Here is a 12,354-nt window from a genome sequence, read left to right on the forward strand (position 1 = left end):
TTTCACCTACCATTTAGCAGGTAACTACGCGGTTTCGCATGCAGCCGTGCTCTCTTGATTACCGTCAAACGGTTGAGCACTGCCGTGTGTGTACGTGTCCTGGCACAAAATGCGGTGAAAACTCCCACCCATTCCATAATGCGACTAAAACAGGAGTACTCCACATGTCTTAATTCGATTTGTGTTTCCTTCGAGTATGACTTTAGTCGGAGTAAGGTCATCAATAAAGGTTTCTTAATCAGAATATCGTCTTAATCAGGTTATTATCGGATTATTGCTGTCCATGTAAACGTACTGAAGACATAATTCCTGCCAAAGAGTGCAACATGTCCCATATGATATTGTCAAGAGGTTTGTGTTAATATTTTATTATAAAAGCATGTCCTCTTTCTTCGCCACCTTCTACTGTCACTGACTCAGAATCTCTTTCTGCATTTAAAACACACATAATTCAGAAACATGACAGGTGATGCCAATCTCAAATTTTCCTAACGTTGTTAGCTAGCAAGGGGATTGAGAGAGCGAGAGAGAGAGAGAGAGAGAGAGAGAGAGAGAGAGAGAGAGAGAACCTTACCTGGGGATAGGGGTTATACTCAGTGAATCCATGATGACCACCTTCAACTCGACACTTTCGTTCCTGCTTCTTTCCAACCTGAAGATTGAGGGATTAAAAAAAAAGGCAAAAAGATGAGTAGCAGCAAACAGATGTATTTTACAATATATGCGCTTATATTCATATAAACATGAATATTCACTTTGACATAATGAGTTGTACAAACAAGCATAAACTGAATTTACATTACACAAACAAGCTAGGAATCATTTCACAATAATTCGGCTTAAGTTACTTTAATCGACCGAATTTTAGTGCGTCATGTATCTAAACTGTGTGCAAGCTCAACAAATAAATTCAACACACACAAAGGAAACACACCAGGATGGAGGCAGGTTAAAAGTGCACTTTGGGTACGGGATTATACTGCCCTCAACTGGAGAAAATCAGTTATTTCAGAGTCATGGTAAACACTGCAGTGACGATAGTGAACAAAAATAATTTGTTTATACTTGCTGCATTCATGAAATACACACATGGCAGCATTCTCGAAGTTGTTTTTTAGTATGGCAATACAATCATACCAAGTTAGACATTGAAAATGAAATGTTAAATGGGACTATGCATTTGTATTTTTGTTTAATTTTGGTACCAAGTACATATTGTTGTGGACAAAAATATGCAGTTGCATTATGTATCAAACTATGCACATTTATAAGGGAAGTGCAACTGTAAATACATGTTTGAATTAGTATCTTTTAATTATCATTTGAAAAGCCTATAAAATGCTGCCATACACACAGAGACAAAGATAAATGTTTGTTTTACTATTTTTAAGGCATTTTGTGTGTAATAAGTCTTTATTAGTCACATTACAGCACAGTGAAATTCCCCCCGCCACATCCCAGAATGTTAGGAAGCTGGGGTCAGAGCACAAGCTCAGCCATGATGCAGCAGAGAAAGTTAAGGTCAAGGGCCCAACAGTGGCAGCTTGGCAGTGCTGGGGCCCGAACCCCTGACCTTCGAATCAGTAGCCAGCGCCTTAACCATCAAGCCACCACTGCCCCAGTATAGAGAGAGAGAGCGAGAGCGAGACACGCACACACAGACACAGAGAGAGAGATACACACTGAGACACAGAGAGAAAGACAGAGAGAGACAAGCACACAGACAGACACACAGACAGACACAGAAAGAGAGCGAGTGACACAGACAGACAGACAGAGACACACAGAGACACAGAGAGAGAGAGAGAGACAGACAGACACAGAGACACTCACTCACCCACCATCACATTCCCTATCAGGGAATCCCTGAAGAAGTCTTATAACTCTTTGTTATTCAAAACACTGTTTTCAAAATGATAACCTTTTAAACTATTATAAATGCAGAACCTATATATTAATTCTATATATATACCTAATATTTTGCTTGTATCTTTCTCATTTGTAAGTCGCTTTGGATAAAAGCATCTGCGAAGTGAATAAATGTAAATGTAAATATGCTCACAATCTCAAATCCTTGTGGATTCCCATAACCGTGTGGCCATTTGGCCTTCGCAAAAGTCTAAAAACCTTTCCACGGCCACACGTTTCTCTTAATATTCTTGTTTCAAAAAGTATTCACACACAAAACCCATCTTCGAGATTTCTAATATTAATTTGTAACATAAATGAATGAAGCAAAAAGGGGGGACTGCAAGTTTCTGTAGTGACCAAATCTGTAACGAGCCCTAGTTTGAGAACCCCAGTGTTAGATATTTTTGTCCTTATCAAGTTATAAAAACATGCCCACACACACAAACACACACACAGAGAGACTCACTCTCTCTCTCTCAGCAAGCCAACTCTTGCAAACACCATGCTTATTGTCTCCCTGCTGAATAATTTAGTCTTTTCAGAACAAAGTGCAGCTAAATGTTAATTAGTTTGAAAACCTACTGTTGCTGGAGAGAAAGAGAGAGAGCGAGAAAGAGAGAGTGAGAGAGAGAGCGAGAGAAAGAGAGAAACTGCGAGAGAGCACGAGAGAGAGTGAGAGAGAGCGAGAGAAAGAGCAAGAGAAAGAGAGAGTGAGAGTGAGAGAAAGAGAGAGAGAAAGAGAGAGAGAGCGCGAGCAGGCACTGAATCAGGCAGTCAGCGGTTTCCCACTTCTCACTCTTTCTCTGTGCTGTAGCGCTGAAGCTCTGCCCACACTCACACAGCCTCTAGCCTCTGACTCTCATGAGAGGAAGCAGCAGCATTACACAAACCTTTTGTTCATGGCTGCATTCTGCAGTTTCAGACAGAGCTGTAATGGATTATGTTCCCTCTAATACTAAAGAAGTTTCCAGCATCCGCCTGGACAAATATCTGGATTCCAACAACCACAACATGCCTTCTGTTCACTCCACAAAAAAACTGTTAATATCTGCTAACATCTGTACTCATTCAAGTATGTTGACATGTTGACTTGATCCTATAGTATGCAAGAAATAAAAAAAACAACTGGGTGTGCTGTTTTAGGAAAATAATCAACTGCACATCACCGGAATTGTGATTTTTACACATCAATCTAGACTTAATCAACCAAAATGGAGTTAAAAAAAAAAAAAAAAAAAAAAAAGATTTCCTAAAATTAATTAAAAATCAAAGACTGAAATCTTTTAATCAAAAAAGTATTCAGACTCTTTATTCAATACTGTGTAGAAGGCCCATTCCTAGCAATTACAGTTGCAAGTCTTCTTGGATACATCTCTACCGGATTTGCACAAATGGATATGGGCAGTTTTCCCCCCATTGTTCATGGCAGATCCTCTCAAGCTCAGTCAGATTGGATAGCGAAGGTTAAAGCCTGGGCTTTGCCTGGGTCACTCAAGGACAATCAGAGACTTGCCCTGAAGACACCCCACTGCTGTTATCGCTGATTACTTAGGGTCACAGTCGTATTGAAAGTTGAACTGTCGCCTCAGTACGAGTTTCCGTGCACTCTGGAGGAGGTTTTCTTCAAGGATGTTCATGTATTTGGCTGCATTCATCAGTCCCTCATTTGCTACCAGTCTCCCTGTCCCTGCTACTGAGAAGCCCTCCCATAGCATGATGCTGCCACCACCATGTTTCACCATAGGGATGGTATTAGGCAGATGATGTGCAGTGTCTGTTTTTCACCAGACATAGTTGCTTGCTAGTCTGTCCAAAGAATCCAAATTTCATCTCATCAGACCACAGAATCTTTTCCGAATGTTGCCAGAGTCCTTTATGCAGTCATATGCATTTTACTCAAACGTGGCTTCCATCTTGCAACTTTGCAGTGAAGTGTGATTTATGGAGTGCTGCAGAGATGGCTGTCCATCCAACAGGTTCTCTCATTTCTGCACAGAATGTCTGAAGCTATTTTAGAGTGACTATTGGGTTCCTTCTTACCTCCATGGCCAAAGCCCTTCTTTCCTGAATGCCAAACTATAGAAAGGTTCAAAGTTGTGCCAGGCTTCTACCATTACAATATTATTATGGCCCCTGTGGTCCTGGGGACATTAAAAGACTTAGACATTGTTTTATATCCTTGCCTTGACCTATACCTTTCCACAATTGATGCATAATCCAAGTTCCTTGGACTTCATGGCTTTTGTTTTCGTCCTGACAATGCAGTGCATATCATGGGCCCTTATAGACCAAACAGACTTTTATTTAAACTACTTTAGCAAGCAGACTTATTTAAATCTTGCTTTAGTCTAGCATTTATGCCTCCGTCACTGACAGGGGAGGCGTTATGTTCCAGGATATCCGTCCATTCCAAATTTTTGTTAGCACGATATCTCCAGAATGAGGGGTTAAACGTTTGTAGGATTAATATGGAATGATCACTGTAACCAGCAGATAAACTGATATACTCAATATTGGAATCGAACCGACCTGAGTCAAGGTTACAACAAGGTCAAATGTCTGAAATAGTTTTTCTTCAATAGCTTCCTTCCTGTTTGTCATACAAGGATGTTACACCTTCATGGTCAGGAACTCAAGGCCCATTTTCATTGCTAGCTATTTTTGTCTTTCTTCCAACCATCCATCCATAATTGTCTGTGCTTTGGTCAGAGATATTGTTTAGTGTGATACTGTATCTCAAGAACAAGTGTTTCTTGAAATTCTTGGGAATGTGTATAGGACTAATTAAATTTTGGATTTTGATCCAAACAGGGTCAAGGACACAGCTGGTCAAATGTTTGAAATTGTTTTTCCTCCACAGTTTCCTTCATGTTTGAAGTATATTTTGAGGTTAATTACAAGAAGGACTAGACATAGACTGCATCAACTTCGACTTGTTTCTCTAGTATTGGGTCAAACAGTCCATAAGCTACTAAACCTCATAAACTATATGTCCATAAACTACCCCTGAGCAGCCAAAAAACAAAAGTACTTCAACCAGTTTCTGTATTAGCTTGATTATTATTATTATTATTATTATTATTATTATAGCATTCAGATCAGCTTTAAAAGGTACACAACTGACAGTTGCCCATTGGGCATCTATGTCAGTCACTTTCAGTGTTAAAAATCTGTAGTCTTTTTGCTTTGCTTTATATCCTAGAGGGACCAATCAGTGGAGACAAAATGCAAAGGCCAGGGCTTAGTAATCGTGGATAAGAGTTGTAAAATCCTTGGGAACAAATGAACAGCTGTTTTATACTGTGTCTAGACAAGAGAACAAGGAATGTTTAGCCCTGCTGAATATTCAAAAGCACAGGCAAAGCAGTAGTGTGAATTGGCTATACAAGCACTGTAGAGTGCAGTGCGCCTCCACATCAATCACTACAGACAGCCTGGCCCTGAATGGAATGGTCTGGGGAATCATGGGAGGACCATTACTTAATGTCTGATAGTTATTTAAAACAGGACATGAGACACCTAAGGAGACCCTGATACTAAGTGCACACTGAAGAAGGGAGGGGGAGCAAAAAAAAGCACCATGAGAACAGCGTTATAAAGAGCTGATTCGCACACCATCATTAGCATTAGGTGATATGACTATTTAATATCAATGTAGATATCATAATGTTAATATTAATATTTTAGGTTTTTATACATGATAAATAAGTTTCATTACAAACTGACAGGAAGAATCCAATGTGGTGTTTAATCTTTTAACGTGTAAAATGCAAAACATTTTCAGTATTATGAATAAAATGTTTTTTTTATGTAAACATTTTAAATACATTTCTTTTTGTGGGCAATAAAAAAGTTTTTATAATGAAATACTGCAGCCATTTTGTGAGAAAACCTACTCTCTCTCTCTCTCTCTCTCTCTCTCTCTCTCTCTCTCTCTATATATATATATATATATATATATATATATATATATATATATATATATATATATATATATATATATATATATATATATATATATATATATATCGTAGAATTTCCTTCAAAAATCGTGATATGATATTTTAGATATGTATCCACCCCTAATCAGCACCCATCAATAAAACAGCTGCATATTTATTGGGCCAAAATTACAGACAAAAAACCCCATCTGCCATCACCCCAGCCCATGAACATTTGAGCAAGCAACTTGCTGAACACTTCTAGCAGCAATAGATACACTAAATAGAAGAATTTGTGTCATTACCTAAGGATAGATCTGGGGCAAACAAGTTGCTCATTTGCACAAGTTATACTACACTATAATGCAGGACACTTAATACCACTCTAGCCACTTCTCAAGGATCAGGCATTAGTACTTTGAAGATGGGGTTAGTGAATTGTAATTTTTCTAACATTTAAGCTTTCAATATAATCAGAAAACAAACTCAGATCTAGGGTTGTTCTGCTAGGATTAGTCTCAGTGTACGACTGCACAGTTACAGCACTGTCGACTTTTTCAAAATGCACTTCTTTCGGCTTCTTTGAACCTTCCATTCATTTCTGTTACCCAAACAAGTTCCTTACTCCAGTGGTTCCCGTGCTTTTTTGTGTCAAAAATGTTGCAACCCTGTTCCTCTGGACTCAGCAGCCGCCATCTGTCCATGCTTCGGCTGTGTAATCCACTACTGTTGGAAACACGACAACCCTGACTAGGATAAAGTGGTTACTGAAGATGAATGAGTGAACGAATGAATGAATAAAAGGAACCATATTGCATGTCCCTAAATTTAACAAACACAGCAGATATCAAACACACACAGGAACATGGCACTGCTGAATAGGACCAACAAACTACAGTGAATATACACCGACCAGCAATAAATAACCTTGTGCCGCCAAAACATCTCTGACCCGTTGAGACATGGACTCCACAAGACCTCTGAAGGTGTGCTGTGGTATCTGGCACCAAGACATTAACATTAGATCCTTTAAGTCCTATAAGTTGCGAGGTGGGACCTCAATGGATCAGACTTGTTTGTCCAGCGCATCCCACAGATGCTCGATCAGATTGTGATCAGGTGAATTTGGAGGCCAAGTCGACAACATGAACTCTTCATCATGTTCCTCAAACCATTCCTGAATAATTTTGCAGCGTGGCAGGGCGCATTATCCTGCTGAAAGAAGCATTAGGGAATACGGTTGCCATGAAGTGGTGTACTTGGTCTGCAACAATGTTTAGGTAGATGGTACAGGTCAAAGTAACAGCTACGTGAATGCCAGCACCCAAGGGTCTGTGACTATGCCTCCTCATACACAGCAAGATGTGATGCACTGTGTGTTCTGACACCTTTCTATCATAGCCAGCATAAACTTTTTCAGCAATTTGTGCTACAGTAGCTCTTCTGTAGGATTGGACCAGACAGGTTAGCCTTGACTCCCCACATGCATCAGTGAGCCTTGGGGGCCCATGACCCTGCCGCTGGTTCACCGGTTGTCGTTCACCGGCCAATTTTGGTAGGTACTAACCACTACACACACACACCTCACAAAATGTGCCATTATGGAGGTGCTCTGACCCAGTCGTCTAGCCATCACAATTTGGCCCTTGTTAAACTCGCTCAGATCCTTACACTTACCCATTTTTCCTTCTTCCAACACATCAACTTTGAGAACTGACTACTCACTTTCTTCCTAATATATCCCACCCCTTAACAGGTGCCATTGTAATGTTATTCACGTCATCTGTCCGTGGTTTTAATGTTATGGCTGATCAGTGAAAAAGGCTACAGACCCCTGTTAAAATTGCAGTTTTTTTTTTTTTTTTTTGGATGAAACAGAGATAAACCATGTCTGATCATTTTCCACCTTTAATGTGATACGGCAACCAAAAAAATTAAAGTGGAAAACAAATAGAAAGGTTTATGGAAAAGTCACTTTGATCATTTTGTTTCCATTAGTTTTTGTTATATACCATCCCCTCCAAAAGTACTGGAACAGCAAGGCCTGATGTACACTGAATACATTAGGTTTGAGATCAAAAGATGAATACGAGATCAGAATTTCATCTTTCGTTTCCTGATATTTCGATATCTAGATGTGTCAAACAACTTAAAAATTGGATGGTCTGCCGCCAAAGGTGCCAAGTTCTCTGTGAGCAAAAGTAATGGAAAAGATGGTCATAAAGTTAATAACACTTAATATGTGCTTTTATATCCATTGCTTGCAATAACTGCATCAAGTTGATGGCCCACTGACATCACCCAACTGTGGCATTCTTCTTCTGTGATGTTTTTCCAGACTTGTACTACAGTTTCTCCCTTCAGTCTCTTCATCACAAGGTAAAATGCTGCTCAATTGGGTTAAGGTCTGGTGATTTACTTCACCAGTCTAAAACCTTCCACTTTTTTTCCCACCTAATAAAGTGCTTGTGTAAGCAGGGTGTTTTGGGATCATTGTCTTGCTGCAAGTTCCTCCAAATTAGATTGAATGCATTTCTCTATAAATTGGCAGACAGTATGTTTCAGTAGACTTCAGTAGAGGTGAACCATGGTTCCAGAACTTTTGTGGCATATCTCTGTATTTCCCTCCTTTCTAGGCTTCAAAATGGCTTGCTTTTCTCCCAAAGACAACTCTCTGGTCTTTAAGTAGGTTTATCCTTTTTTAACAACAAATGCAGTTTTCACAGGTGAAACGCAGGACTCAACTCAAAAGTAAACATTCAGAGCTATTAATTGTTTAAACAAATCAATCTAACAAGGTATACATTACCTTGGCAACAAGAAAACACCTACAAGTCACATATTCCAATATTTTGATCAAGTGAAAAAGGGAAACATTCAAACAAAAGCGGTCATGTTCCAAGTTGTTTTAACACATCTAGACGTAACTATCAGGACATAATGTGTCTCAGTCATCAAACCCAAATGTCTTCAGTGTATAATGAAAACAAAAGAATTGGCCTTGCAATTCCAGTGTATACTGTATACTAGAAAAAATTCCTTAAACTTTCACCACCAGCTTGTGTGTTTACAATTTGAGAATTGGGGGTCAAAACAAACAAACAAAAAAACCTGTAGCTAACCTTCTAACCTAAACTTCAGCTGACACCACCTTTAATAGAGTGAGAACTGGAACTGTGCATGGGATTTCAATCAATCCTACTGCAAAATGTATCTCACATAACCTATTATGTGCTAAAGTACAGTACATCATACTATTTTGTTGACCAGATGAGCATTAGACTTCATTAACGGCTCATAGGAGACATGAAGTATAAACTGATGTTAAGAAGCTTAAGCTCAATCCTGTCGTACCAATGTACAAGTGTTACCCTCAGGAAAAGCAGGCAGAAGTTATTCATTTCCGACAAGAGCTGGAAAGCTACAGTGCCAAGAGGTGAAGTAACTGTCAGGGGATGATAAGTGAGTGAACTGAGAGACTTTATGCAAATTAGAAGCAAAGCAACGAGGTGACTACAAATGGGAGAGGGGAAAAGTGCTACCGTTGTTTTTTTCCACCCTCTGACTGTGATATGTTATGCAAGTTTTTACTTTCCTACTCACAGCTCCTGATGATATTCAACATACTATTATAGGCATGAGGTGTTTTCACATTACAACAACTCTGGTTTACTCACAATTCTATTTGGGTCAACTTACACTGTAAGATTCATGCCAGAACTTGTGAAAAAATAAGAAGCAGTTCATTCTGATACTAGTACATGATGATGCACTGCATGGATCCATTTTACATAACCATTTCACTCCAGAATCTTTTTTTTTTTTTTTTTTTTTTTAGCAAGAGTACATTTCATTTGTAGCCAGAATAGACCAAAAATGTCATTTATAGCAGGAAGACATTTGATTCATGGTCAGAATAGTCCAACAATGTCATTTATAGCAGGAAGACATCTGATTGTGGTCATAATAGTCCAACAATGTCATTTATAGCAGGAAGACATTTGATTTGTGGTCAATCAAATGTCTAAGAACATCCTAGCAGTTAGAAAGAATAAAAAAAAACCTGAATTTTAGACAGAATTATATGGTACTTGAAAACAAAGGAGATGTGCACAAAATGGTTCCAAAAAGAGTAGCCTAGCAACTTGTTGCTACTTGGAACCCAGCAAGAACTTTATTTAGGAATCGGACTGACGTTAGCTAAAATGTTATCCACTTATTATTATGAATCATCAGAAAAGACAAGGAGTCCTATTGAGCTAAACTAGCACTTTTAATTGGTGTAACTGTAGAAGATGCACTGTCAGTGGCTAAATGATGCTAAGCAGTGGTCTAGCCTGCAATAGCCAGACATATATACAGATCTCATAGAAAGTAATGCATAAATACTATAATATAAACATATATTAGTTTATATAATAAGTATGTATGCATTATTTTGATGGATGCACACAAAGCACTGAATTAAACTACAGTCCTAAATGAATAATATATATTCTGGTGTGTGTGTGTGTGTGTGTGTGTGTGTGTGTGTGTGTGTGTGTGTGTGTGAGAGAGAGTGTGTGTATTCGGTTCTTTTCAGTCTCATAAAATTGGACAAACAGTTGTGTAAAGTTTTAGTCTGAAGTTTATATTTGTAACTGGATTTTATTTTAAATAAACAAAAAAAAGGGTACTGAAAGTTGCCCCCCCATCTGATTAATCGTAAAAATAATCGGCCAACTAATCGATTATGAAAATAATCGTTAGTTGCAGCCGTACTATCTACATAGGTTCTGTGTGTACGAAGGTACTCATATCTTTGGAAAGCTAAGATTTATGGGATTCGATTGATATAAACCATTTTGAGATACAATCACAACAGCAGCTACAATCAAGGTCTCAGTCAGACCACCGTTATACAAACAAACACTTACGAAACGAAGGCACCTCACCTCATATGAAGCCTCATAGTAATCCACTGATCCATAACATCCTGACAAAAACAGTCTTGTTACACTAGCAAACGTCCAAACAATCCAATTATGTAAAAATATTTAATCCAGCTTTCAATAAGAGACCAAAACCATGCATGTACTCGAAATGGTTCAAGAACGGCTTTAATTTTACTTTGGGTATGCCTTGGCTAGGCGTTTAAGGCTCATTTTACAGAAGGTTTACATTATGAGAATATACAGGGGGGAAAAAAGAAACACTAACAAGTGATTTTATATACAAATATCCCCTGTATCACAGCACACAAGAACTAGAAAATTACAGCACAGTGTGGCATTCTTTTCCTGCCATGGGGGCTAGTAGCCAATTCTTTTGAGTGCTCAAGTGCAACCATTTTACCTCATCGACTCAGAGTGCACTGCGCATGTTACGTAATGGCTGCCTCCGTAGGTTAAAATATGTATTAAATATTAAGGATTTTTAAAAGTAATAAACATATTTCATGTGTTTCTAACAACGTATTTTAGTAGGAGAGGACAATTATTGTGTTTTAAGGCCTACAAGTCTTCATAGTCAGGGTTCCTTTTCAGAAAGTAGCAACAGGCAACAGTCAATTATGACTTAATGGCTTCTCTATTATTACTTTTTTACTGACCAAAGGGAGCACAGTCCTGACTTCTTAGTTCCTACTGCTTCACAAGACCAAAGTTCAGATTTTCACAGATCAGTGATGGTTCATCTAGTACAAGCAAAGCAAAACTGCAACAAAAAATGTGTCTTTCAACGTCTTGTGTCCTTTCCCATTCAGTGAACTGCTTTTTCTGGTGGAAGAATATTAGTTGCGTTTTGCATGTGTACTGCTTTAACTGAGAAAGTAAAAAAAAGCTTTTAGATGTCTCTTATATCATCATACAGTAGCACGTAGTCAATGCTCTGTTGAGAGCCATGTCATTTTTCTAGGGCTACCAGCACTACCATAGCCACTAGCGAGTAGTGTAGTGTGATTTCAGCTACATGAGGTATAAAGTCACTGCCAATGTGAAGGATTAGGGCATCATTAAATCCTTGTCTGTCTCTGATATAAAATGGTAAACCAAAGATCATGGCTTACCCAGTATTCAGCACATTAGACCCACACAAATACAAATGGAACTAGAATATCCAGGCAGAAATAGGGTACATACATGCCTTCCAAAAGTTACCTGGTTTTTTGGACCTGCAGGAGTGTCTAGCAGCTCCCCCCTGCCCTCAGTAGAGTGCTTTATCCCTGCTAGACCAGCAGGACTGCTCTTCTCCACTCTTTCACTAACCACCCTCTTCCCCTGCAGTGACAGGACGCATCTCAGAGTACATCAACGGCAAGTTATTCCAGATTTGCGCACACATTTTTACATTTGCAATGTTACCGCCATGATTTTTCACCAACTTTCACCAATACCAGTATGGTTAATGTTTACTAATGGTATCGTTTTATCAAAGCTGTTTTATGATTAATTGTGAATTCCGGTGTATTCTTAACACTACATTCAATGTATTTGGGGTACATTTCGGTTGCTGTCAGTACATG

At 38.7% G+C, this 12,354-nt stretch overlaps 1 protein-coding gene across 3 annotated transcripts in view; it reads right to left on the reverse strand.

Moving 5' to 3' along the window:
- Positions 1-12,354, reverse strand: part of ccdc9b (coiled-coil domain containing 9B) — a 62,617-nt gene that overhangs the window by 30,555 nt on the left and 19,708 nt on the right. For all 3 annotated transcript variants that reach the window (XM_053682615.1, XM_053682616.1, XM_053682617.1), the window contains one exon: positions 575-652. In XM_053682615.1, the coding sequence (XP_053538590.1) occupies positions 575-652 (78 nt within the window). The remainder of the gene's footprint in view (positions 1-574; positions 653-12,354) is intronic.

This window comes from Ictalurus punctatus, chromosome 9 (assembly GCF_001660625.3).
Source record: "Ictalurus punctatus breed USDA103 chromosome 9, Coco_2.0, whole genome shotgun sequence".
NCBI lineage: Eukaryota > Metazoa > Chordata > Actinopteri > Siluriformes > Ictaluridae > Ictalurus > Ictalurus punctatus.